Source organism: Saccoglossus kowalevskii, chromosome 15 (genome assembly GCF_978046115.1).
Source record: "Saccoglossus kowalevskii chromosome 15, keSacKowa6.1, whole genome shotgun sequence".
Classification (NCBI taxonomy): domain Eukaryota; kingdom Metazoa; phylum Hemichordata; class Enteropneusta; family Harrimaniidae; genus Saccoglossus; species Saccoglossus kowalevskii.
This window is the reverse complement of record NC_140655.1, coordinates 10,385,501-10,408,068: the sequence shown is the minus strand read 5'-3', so window position 1 is coordinate 10,408,068 and position 22,568 is coordinate 10,385,501. Positions and strand designations below refer to the sequence as shown.

The window sequence follows — 22,568 nt, the reverse complement described above, 5'->3', positions numbered from 1 at the left end:
CATTTGGCTACACAAATCGCTGTCATCAAATATTCACCAGCAAACATGTTTGTCGGCTCCTCATTTACAATTCACCTGTATTCCGTGAAATTCCTTTGGAGTCCACGCTTCCCCCACACAAATAAATGTACTTAGAGAACACCTATGAGGAAGCCATGCTATAACCATTTCGTTCTATATTTATATATGTGCTTTCCCTTAGGAAAAAATACCGATGCCATGTTTGCATCCAAATTTTCCTATTTTGTATTTCAATTTTTGTAAGGTGGAGTCTTTTGAAAATGGTGGAGGGTGTTTAATTATTTTAATATTTCCTTTATTTAATCGAATACTTTTACAATTATTTCAGTTATTTTAATATTTCCTTTATTTCATCGAATATTTTACAATGATTTCAGTTATTTTAATATTTCCTTTATTTCATCGAATACTTTTACAATGATTTCAGTTTTTTTAATATTTCCTTATTCAATCAAATACTTTTACAATTATTTCAGTTAGTTTAATATTTCCTTAAATGGTGGAGGGTGTTTAGTTATTTTAATATTTCCTTTATTTCATCGAATACTTTTGCAATGATTTCGGTTATTTTAATATTTCCTTTATTCAATCGAATACTTTTACAATTATTTCAGTTAGTTTAATATTTCCTTAAATGGTGGAGGGTGTTTAGTTATTTTCGGTTATTTTAATATTTTCTTTATTCAATCGAATACTTTTACAATTATTTCAGTTATTTTAATATTTCCTTTATTCAATCGAATACTTCTACAATTATTTTAATATTTCCTTTATTCAATCGAATACTTTTACAATTATTTCAGTTATTTTAATATTTCCTTTATTCAATCGAATACTTCTACAATCATTTTAGTTATTTTAATATTTCCTTTATTTCATCGAATACTTTTACAATTATTTCAGTTATTTTAATATTTCCTTTATACAATCGAATACTTTTACAATTATTTCAGTTATTTTAATATTTCCTTTATTCAATCGAATACTTTTACAATTATTTCAGTTATTTTAATATTTCCTTTATTTCATCGAATACTTTTACAATTATTTCAGTTATTTTAATATTTCCTTTATTCAATCAAAAAATTTTACAATTATTTCAGTTATTTTAATATTTCCTTTATTCAATCGAATACTTCTACAATCATTTTAGTTATTTTAATATTTATTTCATCGAATACTTTTACAATTATTTCAGTTATTTTAATATTTCCTTTATTTCATCGAATACTTTTACAAATATTTCAGTTATTTTAATATTTCCTTTATTCAATCGAATACTTTTACAATTATTTCAGTTATTTTAATATTTCCTTTATTCAATCGAATACTTTTACAATTATTTCAGTTATTTTAATATTTCCTTTATTCAATCGAATACTTTTACAATTATTTCAGTTATTTTAATATTTCCTTTATTCAATCGAATACTTCTACAATCATTTTAGTTATTTTAATATTTCCTTTATTCAATCGAATACTTTTACAATTATTTCAGTTATTTTAATATTTCCTTTATTCAATCGAATACTTTTACAATTATTTCAGTTATTTTAATATTTCCTTTATTCAATCGAATACTTTTACAATCATTTCAGTTATTTTAATATTTCCTTTATTCAATCGAATACTCTCACAGTTGGTATTTATTCAACTACATTGGAGGACGAAGCGACCGCGACGACAACATCTCCTGCAGACGACGCGATCTTGACAACACTACGACGCCGAACTCAAACGCTACTGACGCCGACTATATGACGTTTTTAATTTTTTCAGTTCATATTACCTTTTTACTTTTATATTACGTCTTAATTCGCTTGATGTATATTTTAACCCTCTTTGTGAGACATCCGCTGCTTAGTGGTTCCGGGTCGAACCACAGGAAAAAATACCGATGTCATGTTTGCATCATGCTGGCATTTTAACACCACACTGCGAAAACGGAAGACCCACGCCGACTCAAATTTCTTTGTTCCTGCATTACAATTTCTCCACGTAGTGTGAAATCATGTGCCAGCAGGTGTGAACTGACTTTTCGCCAACGCTTAAATGGGGAGGGGGGAAATGGAATGTAGGGGACGTTGGAACGTCATACCAGGGGCAGGTCTTGACGGGTTGTTACGATAACCTAGCAAGGGGTGTCTCACGTGTCTTAATATTAAAGAACATCGAAGCTCAACTCCAGAAACTGACTGTGTCTGACTACATGGGTGTGTGAATGACTTCAATGTTTCATTATAAGGTCTTATGGTATCCCTACACTGCAGAAGCGAGTAATCCCCAAAATTCCCCTTTGAGCTACATTACAATATCATTAAAATTGGTGGGCTGATTTTCTATTTGTCACACCGCATTTTATCAATATCATTTCGATCGTAAATGCAAATGGCGATGTTTTGGTATGACAATGTACGTTATTCCGTGTCAAAAAAATCATTTATATACAAAATTGAAGCATTGTTTTATACTGGTGTATCGAATAAAGTCAGTAGTTGTATAGTTGACTTAAATTATTATGAGCCTCAAAGAATCAGAAATATCACAGTTTTTTTCGATCGACCACGTTAACATGAACGACGCCAGTTTGACAAGATTTGTTAGCGATTGTGGCCTGGCTTTCAACTAAGTTATTCGGTTTTCTTCCAGCATCCAGTGCATAGCTCTTTTCTCTCATTCACCCTCTCCTATTTTTTCTTTTGAAGGACTTTGTTTGTGTTATATTTTAACGTTTGTTCATCCTTTACTAAAACCTTCATCTTTATCAGTGACAGTGGGTCAATATGTCAGATGATGTCAATGCAATAACACAATTTCTCATGGAAAACGTGATCATAACGTCCACTATGTATCAGATACAGTCATCTGGATATCTGGCATGTAGCATATATGGCCATAGTTACTTGCCCAAAAAAATAATAATTTTTGTTCAGTTACATGCTTTGAAGTTTCAAATAAAATGGGACAGTTTCTTTTTCAAGAGTGGTAAAACCGATCAACTTTTGCATGTAGCAACAAATCGTCTGGAGGAAAATAACATATATATCTGTGAGTAAATATATAGACAGTAACGGCTTTGAGGCTAATAAATACTACCCAGTAAAACCTAAGCGATCATTCGTCGTAGTCACCAATGACGGCATAATATTATCTTTATTTTGTAAACTGTCGCCATATGCCAGCCAGGTACGAGAACGGGCATGTTCGGTCAGTTTTGGTAAAAAGGTTACAAGTTTGGTATGGTTAAAATGTACGAGTTTACACATTAACCTTAATATGGTTTATGCATACACTACGGTTTAGACTGCCCCCTCATCATATCACGGCAGGCGAGTTTCTCAAAGCTTTTTAAGGGGTGGTGGTCGTAAAAAGCACAGATGAATAACTAAAACTATATATAAAAACGTAAATAAAAAAATAGAAATAGTGAACAATAATTAAAAGAATAACAGAAAATTAGAATCAGCGTGTTTAAATTATCACCGGACTTGATTGAATTATTTTGTCGTTTATTGGTAAAGATGTGACATTATTTTTAGATTCAATTATTGATTTCCAAAAATGACTCAATAAGCTGGATCTGTAATGTGATCGTTGAAGATGTCGGTGAACTTCAACAAAAGAAAAAAATATTGTATTAAAGGAAGGTGGCCATTTATCTAAGAGGGAGAAATGTTTTTATCGTGTGAGAATATTGAAGCTGTAGCACATATCAACAACCTCGTTGTTCGGAACAATATGGCAATGTGTGTTTTAACCGTCATTGGTGACTACGTCATGTGGTCGTTTTGCTCCGCTTAGGTGTTACAGGTAGTAATGAGTTGATAAAAAACAACAGTCTTGCAGCATGTTACACTTGTTACAACCCCAATTAGGTGAAAATACGTGTTTAATTCTGCCATATTTTCAAATAACACACCCCGGGTGTATCTGCAAGGTCGTAAATAAGGATGCCCTAGATGGAGGTGAATGTCCCAGTTAACTGAATAGATCATACACATTGAATGAACCTTGTGATAACCACCGCACACACATGCACTTCATCCCGCAGGTTTTTTAATTATACATTCTTAAACATAAACATACCAACCCTCCGATTACATATTATTTAGATTCACTGTTCCATAAACGGTTATGTACCCAGGGCCACACTTCAATTGCCCTTGTTTAGCGAAGCAATAAATTTGACTTTTGAGTAAGTTTGAATAACCCCAAACATAATAATCGCTTATATACGTATACAAGTTTACTTTTCTATTGACAATGAATGGTTATTCAGTGCATATTACTATTACGTCTAGACACTGTTCAGACACTCATGCCAACGCGTTGTGATTTACTGCAATGTTGATCAGTTTCCAGGTGACTATCCGTTCAGCCAATCAATGAATGTATCTAATAGCAACGCAATAACATCAATAGGCATAACAAACTTATTTCTTCAACTATTTTTCCATTACAACCTTTGGAAGCAAACCAGCGTACTTGTGAAGAAAGACTCTACACCGAGGCAGGTCAGTACAATATTATATCATTTGATTAAATCTAAAAAAGTTTTATCATGATGATAACTACATGACTTATATTCGCGCCTCAAATAATGTGGATCGACACTCACCTATTCTATGGCCATAGTATTTGCCACAGTGGGCGCGATGACAGAAGTAAAATAAAGGACAGTGGTCATTAAATCATAATTTATCTCCCCACACGTTTATAAACGCCACTAACTTTCCTAGCTAAGCTAATATATGATGTAACATTTTTTTTACTTTTATATCATTTTCTTTGCTTATTTTAAAGCAAATGAATGCAATATTGCATTGTTATTAAGTCTTTGTCAACATTTTTGAAAACAAAAATATGGAACTATTTGTTGCAATCTAATTTGCAATCCCGTTTGTAATACGTTATCCACAGTTGTAGGAGAGAACAGCCGTGCTGTTAATGAGATTGATCAATTCGCCAACCTCGAACAGCTTTGCAACATAACAGCTTTGCAGTTTTGCATAACTCGATCGATATGTAGATTTTGCGATATTGTCTACAATTTATAACAAAATGTGTATTGTATATTATTATCTTCCACATTGTTAAATTGTCGATTTTACAACGAACCTCTCTCGTGAAAATGAGGGTATACAGGAGCGTCAGCTAGACAGTTTGGATAGCAAATTTCGAACAAACACCGCTGACAACTTTGCTAAGGATATTTTTCTAGGGAGATTTGTAGGAAAATTGGCGCTTTTCTTGATCAGTTCATTTCAGCGTGTGTTGTAATGCAGTAATATACATGTAGTTTAAAGCATACCAGTTTAGATTCACTGTTCCATAGATAGTTATGTACTACCGGTCACACTCCAAGTGAAGAAATCAATTTGATAGACTTTTATAGTTTGTATTTGGGAACATTTAGCAATTCCTCAGTTTTAATATTTAAATTTGAATATATAAATCATCAATTGCCAAAGTCTATTTTTTAATGATTAATTATTAGGGTTGCAGCTTGCTACACGAATATACATCATGCGTTACTTGCTGACCATTGTTTTCGGTATGTATTTTATTTTAACTTTAAATTTAACACCTCCCCTCTGATGAGATTTGACAGCCAATAATAGTCATTTTTTTAAAACACGAGTTTTGATTGGTTGACACTTGAATGCGATAGATGGGTCAGATGTTGTTAGAGGTATATACAGCGAAACAATGGAGCAGAGATCATGTTTTTTTAAAGCGAAAAAATCCTACATAAGATTTTAATTTGGACAGAAAACAAATCAATACTAATTGTGGTCAGATTCGACACAGCTCCATATTCCAATATTCTATGACTAGAACATTTAATTACAAATATATTTGTACTTTTCAATTAATATTCACAAAAGTGAGGAGATGGTGTTCATTAAAAATAATACAAGCGGCGCCTTCCTTCATTTAAAACATTTGACCCATGAATTACCATTCTATCATGCACCGATACACTGCTGCGTTTGCTTAAAATGTAATGGTGTCAATAGTTGTGTGATCTATTCAACCTATAATTATTACACAATAGAGGTAATTAAAATCTACTTCAAACTAAAAGAGATTATACCACAGTCGCAGGGCAGAATCATTGTGTAGCTTTGTATGAAAGGTATGTTATCAGTTAATTAACCACAAACACTGCATTAATTTATTTAAAAACAATTATTTATTTTTTTTAAATACGATAGGATAAATAAATAAATCATTATTTATTATTAAATTATAAATTATTATAAATAACCCTTTTTTGAATACTTCTGTTTTCATAGTTGTATTTTTCACAAGTTGTGTGAATTCAAGGAAATGCTACCAGTGTGAATCATCGTATGAAGCCATTGACGAGTCTTGTATTGCAGGCACTAACCTCACAGATGTGGAATGCGAGGGTAATGAACTATGCACCGTAAGTGTATTTTGTACTTTGTGTATGTACACGCTTCCCATTTAACCCATTTTATTAGCCGTCTAGTTATTTAAACGAAACACTTATTCTTTTCGAGTGTTTCATACAGGAAACACTATGATTGTATTGTGGACGCATATTGGGAAGACTATTCATGATATTTGAAGTCAAATATCAGAATTCTATTCTGTAATTTGCAATTGCACATATACTATTGTGCCAGTCACCATTAGAATTAATTATATTTAAAATTATTTGCTGTCACTTTCCTTAGATAACTTATTGGAAGACTGGAGATTCATATACAAGTTTCGACAGGAGATGCGTTGACCCCAATAATTGCTTCGTTGGCTGTGCTACATCATTTATTAGTGATGGTGAGTGCAGATATTATGGGTACCTTGTATCAACTGGATATGTGCGTAAAAAATTCATATTCCAAAACGTTTTTTTAAAAATACAAGTTAAATGTATTCCCTATATCAAAATATCTTCTCCTGTTATATATGCGTTACATGATTCAAATTTCAAAGAAGATGTTCTGCGTTCGATCTCAACATTGTATAAAGAAATCTTCGTATTTTTGTAATATTTTATGTTTTCATTCACCCTTCAGACATTGAAACATGTTCTTCGTGTTGTGACACTCACCTCTGCAATGGTAGTAGCAATTTATTTGGGAACACTTTCCTGATGTCTGTTGTATTTGCACCTGCTCTATATTTGATTTTTTGAAACACGGATTCGAAGACATTCGTGCTTCACGCTTTTTTATATTAATGCATAATTTACTTTAGACGTGCATGGCAGCTGATACCACGCTTAGATCAAGATGGGACCACGCTGAGACCTAGGTAACTACATGACTTATTTTCGCGCCTCAAATAATGTGGATTGACACTCACCTGTTCTATGGCCATAGTATTTGCCACAGTGGGCGCGATGACAGGAGTAAATTAAAGGACAGTGGTCATCGCGCCGCGCATGTGAGACATTTGTGTTGATAGACATTGATTTCCCCCACAATTCAATGCGCTATGTAATGGACATTTGAAGTACGAATTGTGACCTGGGGCGACCTGCACTAAGTACCGTCGATGAATCTTCGATACATTCCAAACACCAAACAAATTACCTTGTAGTTAAAGCTTAGTAACGTTTCAATTTGAACTCGTAGGTGAACAGTCGCCATCTTTGTTCATATGAGACCCACATCTCGCACATGCATAGGGCGATGACCACCGATCTTTAAACAGTATTTGAAGAAAAACAAGTCGCGTGGGCGGCCGTTTGCGTATAATGTCACTCTGAGCAGTAGCATTCTTTGCGAGAGCTTTGTGCTGTGATTCTTATGACATAAGTACAAATGTACTAATACACCTCAATGCGTAATAATGCACATTATTATACATCTGTCACCCTAACGTCATAAGTTACAGCGTGCCGTAATTTTGCGGTATTTTACGGGGTATTTTCATCCTACCATAATAGGAAATGCGAATTCCAAATAATACAAAACAAACATGGCTGCCACCAGGACTCCATACACAAAAGTTCGCTGATTCTGTTCTAAACATTTTGGATTTCGTCATTCCCATGATATATCATTGAAAATAAAGATGTATATTAATAAGGTTATTACGAGGATACCTCAAAGTATGCACGAAGACAGTACAGCGGGAGTATCAACTGACGCGCAGCGGAGGTCGATGTGACGGCGTACTGTCTGAGTGGATACTTTGAGGTATAGTAGTATAAAGTATAGTATAAAGTTATTGTACACCAGTTTATTCGATAATAATGTTACAAGTATACTTTCATTTATACTCCACTGGGTAATAAAGTGTGACTGTCATTAAATATTACGAATGCATGTTCATGTATACTCTGCTGTGTAATAAAGTATGACTTTCAATAAATGTTACGAATGCCTGTTCATTTATACTCTGCTGTTTAATAAAGTATGATTGTCATTCAATGTTACGAATATCTGTTCATTTATACTCTTCTGTGTAATAAAGTATGATTGTCATTCAATGTTACGAATGTCTGTTCATTTATACTCTGCAGTGTAATGAAGTATGACTTTCAATAAATGTTACGAATGTCTGTTCATTTATACTCTGCTGTGTAATAAAGTATGATTGTCATTCAATGTTACGAATGTCTGTTCATGTATACTCTTCTGTGTAATGAAGTATGACTGCCATTAAATGTTACGAATGTACGTTCATTTATATGCCGCTTGGTAATGGAGTATGACTGTTGTTAAATGTTATGAATGCCTGTTCATTTATACTCTGTTGTGTAATAAAGTATAATTATACTCTGTTGTGTAATAAAGTATAATTGTCATTCAATGTTACGAATGTCTGTTCATTTATACTCTTCTGTGTAATAAAGTATGATTATCATTCAATGTTACGAATGTCTGTTCATTTATACTCTGCTGTGTAATAAAGTATGATTGTCATTCAATGTTACGAATGTCTGTTCATTTATACTCTGCTGTGTAATAAAGTATGATTGTCATTCAATGTTACGAATGTCTGTTCATTTATACTCTGCTGTGTAATAAAGTATGACTGTTATTAAATATTACGAATGTATGTTCATTTATACTCTGTTGTGTAATAAAGTATGACTTTCAATAAATGTTACGAATGTCTGTTCATTTATATGCCGCTTGGTAATGGAGTATGATTGTCATTCAATGTTACGAATGTCTGTTCATTTATACTCTGCTGTGTAATAAAGTATGATTGTCATTCAATGTTACGAATGTCTGTTCATTTATACTCTGCTGTGTAATAAAGTATGACTGTTATTAAATATTACGAATGTATGTTCATTTATACTCTGTTGTGTAATAAAGTATGACTTTCAATAAATGTTACGAATGTCTGTTCATTTATATGCCGCTTGGTAATGGAGTATGATTGTCATTCAATGTTACGAATGTCTGTTCATTTATACTCTGCTGTGTAATAAAGTATGATTGTCATTCAATGTTACGAATGTCTGTTCATTTATACTCTGCTGTGTAATAAAGTATGACTGTTATTAAATATTACGAATGTATGTTCATTTATACTCTGTTGTGTAATAAAGTATGACTTTCAATAAATGTTACGAATGTCTGTTCATTTATATGCCGCTTGGTAATGGAGTATAATTGTCATTCAATGTTACGAATGTCTGTTCATTTATACTCTGCTGTGTAATGAAGTATGACTGTCATTAATGTTACGAATGTACGTTCATTTATATGCTGCTTGGTAATGGAGTATGACTGTTGTTAAATGTTATGAATGTACGTTCATTTGTACTCCTTTGTTGTGAAATATGAAAATGGTAAATGTGTTATTTCTTACGGAGGTCCTGTTTTTGAATACAGTGAATTATTTTATCAGAAGCAAACAGTTACATTACAAATTCTAACACCTAGTCAACTATAGTGAACTTTAAATATGCAGATGAGTGTTAATCGCTAATCGAGGCAACTGCCACCTCTAATAATGTTCTATAGAACATAGCAATGTTGCAAAGAACGTTGATAGAGGTGGAAATGTACTGGTGGGGAATCACCCTACTGTCAAGTAATATCCTGACAAATATCACCGTGAAGAGAATATCAGAAGCAGTGGGCCGGAAATTCGGGAAAGAACAAGCAGGATTTTGAATACGAAACCAGACAAGATCTTCGCCTTACGAAACATCATTGGGAAGTGCACAGAGTGGCAGAGACAGTTGTACAACTTTGTGGATTTTGAAAAGGCACATTCTCACGGCATACGGAATGCAACAGCAGATTGTATATAAGTTGGAAATAGTGAATCAAGCTTTGAAGTGAAGACAGGGATGCTGTATGTTGGCGATGCTCTTCAACATAGCAATCGCCTGGGTAATGAGATGAACGACAGGTGGACCTTCTTCTGAACCCTTGAAGGCCGACTTCGTTGATGATCTAGCATTGGTCTTGCATGTGCACCAATACATGCAGAAGAAGATGACACGGCTCAGTATATTTGCATAGCAAGTAGGCCTGACGATCACCCAGAGGAAAGCTGAGGTGATGTTACTCAACGTTAAGAACCCCTCACAGCGACATCAAAACCGCCCAGCAAAGGACGAAATGCCCTCAAAATGCTGAACAGTGTGTAGAAGTTATTTCAGTACAGCATCAAAACCAAACTAAGATGTACCAGCGCTGCATACTTTCCAGTCTGTTTTACGAATGGGAATGCTGGATGATGACGGAAGGTGACATCAACAAACGAACCCAAAAAACCCTGCAATCATCAACTCCTCGCTTGCTGCAAACAGGAGAACATTGAAACCATCATCAGGCGAAGGCCGTGGAGATGGCTTGAATTAGACACCAAAAGGGAGATGTAAGCGGGGACGACCCAAGAATACCTTGGGATGCACTATGGAAGCGGAGATGAGGACCTTTAAACACACCTTGGGAAGCATATAGAAGCTACCCCGGGACAGGCAAGAGTTGCGAACCCTTGTTGATGCTCTACATGCCATTGTCGGTACCCGTAATAAACAAAGCGTGAACTAGCCTGCCACTGACATAATCGAACAACATATCACTCGCAAAGAGTATATTGTTACTAGTATATTCATTATTATCCGTACCATTTGTCATCTTTGATGTAGAAGTTTGATTTTAGTGTGACTACATCACCATGACGATAGAATGTATGAACATGAAAGCTTATAAGGATGCAAATTATATCACGCACCGCTGCACTGTTAATGCATTGTTGGTGCTACCTTTGATTACAATATAATTGTGTCAGCAGCTCTGTGACCCACTAATGATGTCTCGTACATATATGAAAAGTCATATAGTAAGTAAATAGAATAGTTACATCAAAACACTAGTCCCTTGGCACAATACAAGTTGTTAATGTTACTCAGCAACGTCACTATGTGTTCTAGGTTTGAATACTAGTTGCTTTTTTATACTAAACAAATCATATAAACGTGTGATTGTACCATCTATCAGTTTTAATCGCCACGTTTACGGCTTGCAGTGTAGGATCAGATTTCGTTTCTTCTTTGATTTCGTCCAAGGTTAGCGCCGTGGGTGCTGCATGACCAGCGATAAAGTTGATATATTCTTCAGTGACTTTCTCTTGTCTCTTGTTTGGCGTGCCTTTTGTGTTCGAGTGTCTCGACATGTAATCAGCTGGGTTGTCTTTTCCCGGCCTATATACGATCTTTAATCAATTGTCTTGTAGCCGGAGAGCACATCTCTCGATTGTGGCTGGAGGTTTAGCATTTGGATTGTTGTAGAGGTTTGTGATAAGTTACTATGGTTACAGGTTTGCCATATACGTATAAATGATAATGCTCACAACCCCATACAACAGCTAAAGCGTTCTGTCTGAAAATATCTCTGTTCGACTAGAGTAAGTGATCTGCTCGTGTAACTCAGAACTCGTGGTGCGTCTTCATCACCATTTTTCTGAGTGAGTATTGCTCCTAGACCAACAGGACTTGCGTCTACTACAATTTCAGTGTCTTTATTCGGATCAAAGTATTCCATGAATGAATTGCATGTTAATCGATCTTTGATCGTGTCTAGCGCATTGCGATGAGTGCTCGACCATTCCCATACCGCGTCTTTTACGGTTAATAAACGAAGAGTTGCGTACTAATCCCTAGGTCGTGTATGAATCGTGAGAAATATGTTACCACACAGAGTAAACTTCTTACCTCAGTTGCGTTTGTCTGGGCTTTGGCATTCTTGACAGCCGCGACTATCTCTGGGTCTGGTGACATTCCTTCCTTTGAAAATCGATGACCATAGAATATGAGATTTGATTTGTTGGATTCACATTTTCGTTTGTTTAGAGTAAGTTTTCTTTCATGTAGTCATTGGAATACAGCTCTCAGACTGTTTTGATGGTCTTCCTGCATTTTGTCGTGTATGAGTATATCATCACTGATGTTCTTTGCATCTGGTATACCTTTGATTGCTTGTCTAATCACGTTTTGGAATATTTCTGATGCTGATGATATTCTAAAATTGAGTCGCTTATAACAGCGTAGACCAACGTGTGTACTAAACGTAGTAATGAACCTTGATGCCGGTGTTAGCTTGAGTTGATGATAACCTTGATTCAGATCAAGTTTGGAAAACACTGTGGAGTTGTTCAGATCTTGAATGATTTCATCGGTCATCAGCATGATGTGTCACTCACGTTTGACGGCTTCGTTTGCACATCTTATGTCAATACATATATCGTCTGGATTCTTTGGTTTAGGAATGACAACAATTGGCAATATCCATGGTGTTGCTTCATCGACTTTTTCGATTATGTCAGCGGCTTCCATTTCTGCAATACTCTTTTTCGACTTTTTCACGAATATGAAACGGTATGGGATGGTGCGGTTGGGTTACGGGCTGAACAGTCTCGTCGATGTGTAGCTTTAACTGGAAATCTGTAATTTTGCCTAGGCCTGTGAATAAATCATTGTATTCGCTCACTAGCTTGTCAGTTTCGGACTGTCCCCTGACTTGTTTAATTAGTCCCAAATCTTCTGCTGTCTGAAAACTTAGTAGCGATTTCCCGAAATTAGCATTGCACTTGACGACATGAATTAATATATTCGATAGCGATTTTCTTCCAGTATTCGTTTTACATATGATGTATGTCCGGAATTCACCTAGGGTTTTGATTGGATATTGACTCTTGTATGGAAATACTTTTGTATGAGTCTGTTTCAACTTGACTTTCCCGTTTAGCTTTTCAAAGTTGCTTTCATCCATTATGTTGATCGCTGCACCAGAATCAATCAAGAAATTAATTTTCTTACCGTGAATTGTGATGTCAGCTGTTGGAAACTTTGCCTTGGTTGCGTGAATAGTTTCTGTGCTTATACCGAATACGTATGTTGCTTGGTCGGTGTCTTGGCTGGACTCACTACCCGAATCTGTGTCAGCGTCCACTCGCCTTATCGATCGTTTTGGTTTGCGATCTCTTTCATTGTTTAGTTTGGATCTGCAAACTTTGGGAAAATGTCAATCTTTTCCGCATGATTTACATTTTTTGCCTTTTGCCGGACACGGATAATCACCCCCACAAAAGTAGCATGATCGAGAGGTTGATCACAATTCATTAACGGCCCCCTGTTTTGGTTTTCCACGTTTATTGTGTATTGTGCCTCGGCTAACTGTGTTGACTGTTGACGCATGCAGGTTGCCTTCGATGTCCACAGACTGAGACTCGGAGACTTCCATCGTTCTGGCAAAGTTTAACAAGTCTTCTAGCTTCATGTCTTCTCTCAATGTTCGGTGTCTTAGTTTTTGCGATGTACAGTGTTCAATGATTTGTGTGCAACTTCTTCGTCTGGGTTGGCATAATTGCAGTTTGCCACATGAAGTTGTAACCGTGCTTTGCTTGATAACACACGTGTTTCTTGTACGCTTTCGTTCGTTTTGGAGCAAAACGTTTGTTGAGAGCTTCGATGAGTTTTTTGACATCGTCTTCTTCGCCGGTGTCTGGGAGTGCTTTGATTTCACGTCGTGCTTCTTTCCCCGCGTAGTGGATATATAGAGCTCATTGTCTCTTAGTAATCGTGATGTCACACGCGACCATGAGGATTTGAAATCCTTCCAACCATTTCTCCTACCTTTTCCCTCAGGTACTTGGTTCTTTGTGGACTTGGAATGGTTCATAGTGAGGGATGCTTTCGGACGTCATGAGTTCCTGAATCCGTCGTCGCCAATGTAACGTTTCAACACCCCGTATAGCAATGTGTGGATAATAGGGAGCAAGTAAGACTAGATACAACCTGGTTCAATGCTAAAGTGCAAGTGCTTTATTTATAGCAATGACCATGACTCATGCGCCAGATGGCAGGAACAGATACGATGTTTACATATCAGATAACAACATTACACTTGTGTTTATAAATAACCAAATTTGACCCCAAACGAACATGCTTCCTGAACGCCAAATCGTTTTGCGTAGCGTTTAATGTGTTTCAGTGACGTACAATGTGAATTGTGGGAGCACTTTCGTGTTTGTCATTAAAACACACCACACTGTTTATAAGAAACCTATGTTTTCTATCAAAACAAGAGGCATTTTGAATTTTTAGAAAACAAATTTTGATGAAAATTAAGCACATTGTAAACAAACAACAATACACTTTTTAAAAATAAATATATACATAAATTCGTCATATTTTGAAACGCAACGCTGGGTAGGATATTTTATTTTCTAAAAACTCGGTGCTTCGAAGTGTGTAGCATCATGGTCACTGGCTTTCATGATAGTCGGCTACTCATACCCTAAAGTTAAAATAGCCGCATATTTTGAATAATAACGCGTCATGCCCCACCTATTCCACTCATATCATTGCCTATGAATGACTCATGACTAAGAAAAAAATTAAAATCTTGTCTTGTAAAGAATGACACTCTTCGCATACCCTCTTCCCAGAGCACAAATTTTAAATTATGATTTATTTAGGATTAACACACTTTTGTAATTTGATCCCCATTTTTGACTCCCATGTGCGAAGCACATAATGGGAGTCTTTGCAGTTAGTGTGTTTGTGTGTGCGCGTGTGTGTATGTGTGTATGTGTGTCCGACTGTTCCACTGCTATCTCAAGAACTATACATCGGTTTTTGATGAAACTTGGTGAATAGATGCTCTGGGCCAATGAGCAGATTTGATTAGATTTTGGTAAAAATCCATGCTCGTTAATTACCTAATTTGCATGATAATTAGCTAATTTTTAGCTGTTCTATGACTGTTCCACTAATATCTAAAACAAACAAACACTCATTGGATTTTGTTGAAAATTGGTACATAGATGCTCTGAACATATGCGCAGATTTAATTAGTTTTTGGTAAAAATCAGTGCATATTAATTACCTAATTTGCATGATAATTAGCTATTTTTTAGCGGTTCCATGACTGTTCCACTGATATCTAAACAACCACTCATTGGATTTTGATGAAACATTGTACATAGATGCTCTGAACTAATGCTAGGTTTTGATTAGTTTTTGGTAATAATCTGTGGATACTAATTACCTAATTCGCATAATGATTAGTCAATTTTCGGTTTTTCCACTGATATCTCAAGTACTAATCATCACATTTCAATGAAACTTGATACATAAATGTCATATGACACTGTAATATCAGTACATATTAATTACCTAATTTGCATAATTAATTAATTTTCAGCATTTGATATAAGTAGTGAGCACTACATTTCAATGAAACTTGGTACTTACATACTCAAGGACTATGCAGAGATTGATTGTTTCCGATAAATATTTGTGCATATTAATCACCTAATTTGCATAATTAGTTTATTTTCAGCTTTTCCACGGGTATCTCAAGTACTAATCATCTCATTTCAATGAAACTTGGTACATAGCTCCTTTAGGACTATGCAGAGACCTGATTAGTTTTAGGGTAAATAATTGTGCATATTAATTACCTAATTTGCATAATTAATTTCAGCTTTTCTACTGATATCTAAAGTACTAATCAACACATTTCAATGAATCTAGAATTATGCAGAGACCCAATTAGTTTTCGGTAAATATTTGTGCATATTAATCACCTAATTTGCATAATTAACCAATTTCCAACTTTCACACTGATATCTCAGGTACTAAACATCACATATCAATGAATGTTTGTACATGCAGGACAATAGACAGACCTGGATAATTTTGGGTTAAAATCTGTACATATTAATTACCTAATTTGCATAATTAACCAATTTTAAGCTTTCACACTGATATCAAAAGTACTAATTATTCATTTCAATGAAACTTAGTACAAAGAGGCTCTAGGACAATGTACAAACCTAATTAGTTTGGGATAAAAAATCTGTTCATATTAATTCCCTTATAAGCATAATAATTCATATTTTTTTGGTTCTAATCACATTTCAATTAAACTTGGAAACATAGATTTTCTGTTACATTGCGCAGACCTCATTAGTTTCACACTCAAATCTGTTCATATTAATTTTCTGATTTGCATAATTAGTTTTCAGCTAAGTAATTTCGAATTATATTTCATGTGTCTCCAATACTCTTAGCACATGGGAGTTATTTCTAAGCTTTCTTTGATTATTATTAATGTTGTTGTTGAACACACATGAGTTGTTGAAAACTACTACATAGTTTTGTAACTTTTTTCAGTCATTATTCAAGACAAATAAAAGACAAATATATAGAGAATATAGTAAATTCTCTTTTTCTGTAATATTATTGTGTAATTGGTAATTATGAAAATTATTTAAAGGTGCATAAGAAACACATCTTGTTATGAATTACTCGTAATATAAATTTCTAAATTACCTTGTCAAAATTATTCTTTTTGTTTTTCTTTCACCCAAAAAACGAAAGGATTTTACAATGTCGAAAACGGAAAAAAGTATTGTAAATAATTCATACGGTTTTATAGAAAACATTGCATTTATTACTTGTATTATTTTTTAAGAAAGTAGAATCAGAAACAGTTCATAAACATAGTTGCATCGGATGAATCAAATAATTCATGGTTGAATATTTTGTATACGAGGCAAACATGTGTACAAATTAAAATTGTGGAACTTTTCACACAATCAAACCAAAGAAAATTATGGAGGCTCTATTTGACATATTGTCTTTAATGTGTATCATCCAATACATAACCGTGCATTATGCATATACGATTGCCTTAAACGATACACAAAAGGGGAAATGATTTAGTACAGTACTTGAATATTCAAAAATGCAAAATAAATATTCAAACATATAAAATTCACAAAATGAAAGCATAAATTTAATAGGATGTTCAGCGTATAGCAGCTGCAGACTGCAGTGACATGATAAGAAACAATTTCCCAGCACCTCTACTACTGAGGAAAAAAATAATGAAACATTTTCTATAATTGAAACCCAAATTCGCGTTGGGGTCTTTTACGACAAAGACAATATTTCTAAACACATACAATTATATGACTGTTCATAAATTATTCATACTAGTATGCAAATTAATCACGGTATGGGCCGACCAAACTAGTGACAAGTCAAAATGACAAAACGAAGTAGAGGACATGGTGTATTGGGTAGCAGGGAGCACTAAATAAATCGTAAATTGTAGTCGATTATTCACGCGACAGGGGCTGTTATTTAGGTTGCACCCAATGACACAATATAGCACTCGTCTGCTTCCAAACGTTGGAAGTACAGTTGACGAATCAACACTTTTATACATACTAATGTACTATGTCTTGCTGTTGGAAATACTTATTAATTGGCTAAACAGAGAGTCATCTGGACAATAGAACGCATTTCGGTATAATGACAGAAATTCTGAATAGCAATATATTGTCAGTAGAAATGCACTGGCAACTAGATTAAGGTGTGGGTAACTGGTTATAAATAATTTAAGGTTTGATTGTTCGTTTGTGTGTTTGTTTGTTGCTTTTATGTTGACATGATAACAGTGTACACGCCCTCTGTCAGTCTAATCATAGTTTATTTGGTATTGTATCGTATTATTATTTAATATTAATCGTTGGTACTATTGACGCCTTCGTGTTTAAAAACAAATTTCACACGCATTTTGTTCTTCAAACGTTGCTGATTCCGGCTTTCACGAAGAGTTGCCACAACCATGCGTTTCACATGGATTTTATAATTATGCTTTCGGTGTTTGGGAACATATCCCGCCCTCCTATTGCTATTGTAATAATTCACAGTGAGACTGGATAGTTGATAATCGGTCATTAAACCGTGACTAAAATGTACACCATGTTACATCATAGTAATTGACATCTGGTAGGCTAAGTCAAGTATTCTATTCAATACCAAGAAAAAAGTGTATAAATCAACTGAATTAATTGATTGATTGATTGATTGATTAAATTAATTATTTAATTCAGTTTTAATGACCCGAAGAAACAATTAGTCATCGAAACGTTGCTGGAGTTTGTGATAAACTATTTTACCGATGATATACTACTAGTCTACAGATGAAGCCTGGTTTGCTAGCTACACTTGACCATTGTTAAACGTAAACGTCACACAATCAGGGGTATAATCTTTGCATAAAGGGATATTACATTTAATAAATTAATAATCAGCACAATAAGCTTGAAATTAACCTGACTATAAAGATTAACTCATACAAAAACAGTTCAACAAACTGCAGTTTATTGTCAACATATTTGAACCATATTCACAATCAAATTATGCAATAGTTTAATAGAGATGTAAATCATATCCATCAATGTTGTTTGTTAAAGACTACAGGTGTGGGGTCGATTGGCGGTTCGGCCATATTTTTAGATCACAAATGAAAAAAGTAGGTACATCCTGCTTCACATGTGGCGCCCACCATATATCATTCCAAGTCAAAATCTAATGATTTCGTCATGAAATCTGATTTCTACATCAGACAAGTGACATTGATGCCACTTTTGATCATCTTTGTTGCTGTAGTAATTATCCACAAGCCAACACAAATCTTGAATTTGAAAATTCAGTTTAATAGTTTTAACAAATGAATACAATGCATTTTTACAACTCAATACTCTGGCATAGCAAATTTACACTGGCATTTAATCTAAATTCAATAGTTGTATAGCGATTTCAATAAAATACAATTGACATATAACAATATACGTAAGACAAGGTACGTTTACACACATACCAATGTACACAATGTGTGTAGTAGTACAGAAATCAGTGTGCTAAACCAAAGTCACCCGACAACTGTAGTGAAACTAGGTGAAATGATGAAGATTAGGACCGAGAAGTGATATCAATGTGTTTACAAAAAAGTGAGTATATTCTGTCCTACCGGTAGTACCTACAATATATCATAAAGGGGATGAGACACTTGCATGCTTCCAGATCACTAAATGTTTATTTTGGACTACTCTTGAAGCACGATTAAAGATTGTGAATGAAGCAGCATACGGCATCTCTAACAGCTAGCTTTAATTCATTCTGGCAGTCAGTCGGGTTTAACCTCCATTTTAATCCATTTATTGGCACGCTCTTCAATAGAATTTATGAGGATTTTTATAATTATACCGACAATTGATTTTTCCAGGCTGTCTTAATTTAGACCCACATGGCATTGTTTGTCGAAAACCAGCGCGTCGCACAATACTCAGATCACTTGTGATAATATGAATGGAGGGAAAGTTAAATAAAAAGGACGAGTAACCATATGGTGTATCACTATTTCTATAGTTGACTATCTTAGATGTTAGAAGTATGTATTTAGAAGTCTGAATAGGAATAGACTGATTTTTGAAACAAAGGGGTATGGTGGAAATAACCTTCTGATTGTGTAATATATTGCTGTTGTTGATAGCGTAGATTCACCAAAACGCTTCAGGCCACTGAGTGCGTATATAATGAAGATCCAATGGCTCCTTTATGTGTGTCAATTGGATATCGAATTTATTTGACAAAGTAGCACCATTCAATTTAAGCCGATCATAATGTTTAAGCCCATGACTACATCGTAGAAGTTCGGAGGAAGGAAATATGGACATGACAGTTACCTCCCTACATCTTAGACTGATGGTGTGATGTTGTCATTGCATCCATATGACATGGCACTAGCTAATTGTCTGATCCAGAAGTTTTCTCTCTCTTTACTGAAATGTGAACTCAGTTTGGGGATATTAGCGTGGTGCTATATTTTTTCCATAATGCAAACTCACATGGACGAACAGTGTAATCGTCGTGGTTGAAATGTTTATAAAGTTCAAGAGCATTACTCACACTGAGCGATGATTGCTAATTCTAAAACGCAGTATTCGTCCTGTTTCCTAGTATATACCATGTGAATGTGTCAACAGTCTCCACGAAAACAACAAAACAATCAGTAAAATGCATATCCAATATAATACACTTCCGTAGTCGAGGTTGACGCACGGTTCAGTACAATGTGAAAAAGAGTGTGCCGGTAGTAGTGTTAGCCACTAAGCAAAGGTTTGGCTTTTGTCGCTCTTTACATGAAATTTGAGATCTATGAATGAATTCTGGCGAAAAAAACAATAAGTTACTTGTATGTGCTGCGAAATGTCCTCAATATCGAGTATAAAACGGGCTGTGAATTAGACGACAAACGTCCGCTTTGCCTGGCGTCATTTTGCCTCTAGGGGGCCAGTCAATGACGTCATCAGTAAACACTGATAATTGAACCCATTCATTCTAGTTCGTCAATCCCATAGAAGTGCTACTATGAAAGACCATGTTAACTGACAATTTAAAAGTTGAAACATGGTGAGGTGTTGTGCGTATGAATGCCATAACGATTCATGTTATGTTCACGGAAAAACCCAAATGAAAAATCACGTTTTTGGTTACGAGAAATCGGCAGCAGAACAAACCTTAAACCCTAGTTAAAACTAAATTAGAAATACGCTAACCACAGTCCCTCTATCCCTGGCCTGAAATCGACTCGCGTTCTTTTGTCTCGAACCGCGTTGCGGGTAAACAGATTACAATACCGTATTTAAAATTGGCAAATTTACCGTCATGTATGACTTCATTTTGACTTCAAATTCGGGCAACTACAACGTAAACAAAACATTTAAACAAAATTATCACTATGAAATTTGGGGTTTTTGAACCCTGATACGTATCAAAACCAGCCTACCAACTCATAAACATCCAGTTCCTGTCATGTAACGATTAATATCAGGAATTATGTTCATCTTCTAGTTTTAATAGGGAAAAAACTTTGCGTACCAATATGCTGACATCGCTAAACAAATCTTGTCAAAATGGCGTCGCTCATGTTAACGTGGTCGATCGAAAAACCTGTGATATTTCTGGGGGTTCATAACAGTTCAAGTCAACTATACAGCAACTAATGACTTTATTCGATGCAAACGTATAAAACAATGTTTCAATTTTTGTATATAAATGGTGTTTTTAGCACTGAATAGCGTACATTGTCATTTCAAAACGTCGGCATTTGCATTTACGATCGAAAACGCTTGCATACAAAATCGTCCAATTTAACATTAATAAAATGCAGCCCACCAATTTTGACTGATATGTTTGACCATAAAATGTCAAAATCGAAGACAAATATTGGTTTCGCGCCAAGAAGTAGGTAAATAAAATAGAGTTCATTTCAATCACCTCAAAATCAAAGCTGAACAATTTCTGGGTAAAGGAATGAAAATTTGTTGCGAGAGTGTGTCGCTGCTGGTAAAATAGATGAATTAAAGAACTACTCGCCGGCTAAAATATGACCTTATACAGATATCCTGATCAAAAAATTATGTGAAAAAGCTTGAATTCTGGAATAAACAACTAAGTTGTAGATATAAACGTACCTAGTGATTGAACAAATAACTCAGGATTAACACGTGACATTTGCACAAACCCATGACTGACAGTCATTTTGAGCAGCTAAAACGACTGTCTGAATCATGATTTCCCATAGCTTTTACGCGGAAATCACACTGACATCGTTCTGAACTTGTAAATTAACATCAAAATTGTATCGCGGATATATTTATGTTTGTGTACGACATGAAAATAAAGCACCACGGGAGTTAAGATTGCCGAATAGACTGATTTAGCGGAGCAACCCGAAGCGATGTTTCATGCTTGAGTGTCATTTGCATACTGACAACTGGTGGTCATCTTCCCTTTTATATATACGGACCCGCGGTTTAAACGTAAGCTATTTGACCACTCGCCAGATAAAATGTCAGAATGCCGTTGAATGCCGTTGACTGGAATTACTTTCTCATGAACGTACCACACCATATATTCACAAGTCACACAGCTTATAACGTTTTCGGTTAGTATCAGCGTGGAATGCGTAAAAATGCTCACAGCGTAGAACGCGCCGCAGCGATCCCGATCGGTGCGTCGTTTCAGTGGCGGCTTTGCCGTACATTTTTGCTTCATATATACACAGTCCCTCTATAAGAGGGACTCTGATATAAAGAATACCCTATACATCAAAACAGAGTATTTTACTTAAAATCCATTCTGACACGTTCGCTGTCTAGGCTATTTCGGATGACTAAAGTTCCTCCAAAACATTGAAAGCAACAGCGGAAGTGCAGCACCTCAGTGGCGG

General features: G+C 35.1%; 2 protein-coding genes across 2 annotated transcripts; one reads left to right on the top strand and one right to left on the bottom strand.

Moving 5' to 3' along the window:
- Positions 1–4,453: 4,453 nt before the first annotated feature.
- Positions 4,454–7,189, top strand: LOC146733916 (uncharacterized). Its single transcript, XM_085508416.1, has 5 exons — positions 4,454–4,535; positions 5,519–5,575; positions 6,321–6,454; positions 6,729–6,831; positions 7,071–7,189. The coding sequence occupies exons 2-5, from the start codon at positions 5,548–5,550 to the stop codon at positions 7,187–7,189; spliced, it is 384 nt and encodes a 127-aa protein (XP_085364542.1). The 5' UTR covers positions 4,454–4,535; positions 5,519–5,547.
- Positions 7,190–12,794: 5,605 nt separating this feature from the next.
- Positions 12,795–13,244, bottom strand: LOC102802312 (uncharacterized). The gene has a single exon (XM_006820404.1). It carries the CDS (start codon positions 13,242–13,244, stop codon positions 12,795–12,797), a length of 450 nt encoding a protein of 149 aa, XP_006820467.1.
- Between the last annotated feature and the right edge of the window lie 9,324 nt (positions 13,245–22,568).

Excerpts from the sequence above, each read along its gene's own strand:
- LOC146733916 (XM_085508416.1), top strand. The coding sequence starts at position 5,548 with ATGCGTTACTTGCTGACCATTGTTTTCG. Across the intron at positions 5,576-6,320 it reads CTTGCTGACCATTGTTTTCG|TTGTATTTTTCACAAGTTGT; the intron begins GTATGTATTTTA and ends CTGTTTTCATAG. Across the intron at positions 6,455-6,728 it reads AGGGTAATGAACTATGCACC|ATAACTTATTGGAAGACTGG; the intron begins GTAAGTGTATTT and ends CACTTTCCTTAG.
- LOC102802312 (XM_006820404.1), bottom strand. The coding sequence starts at position 13,244 with ATGGATGAAAGCAACTTTGAAAAGCTAAACGGGAAAGTCAAGTTGAAA.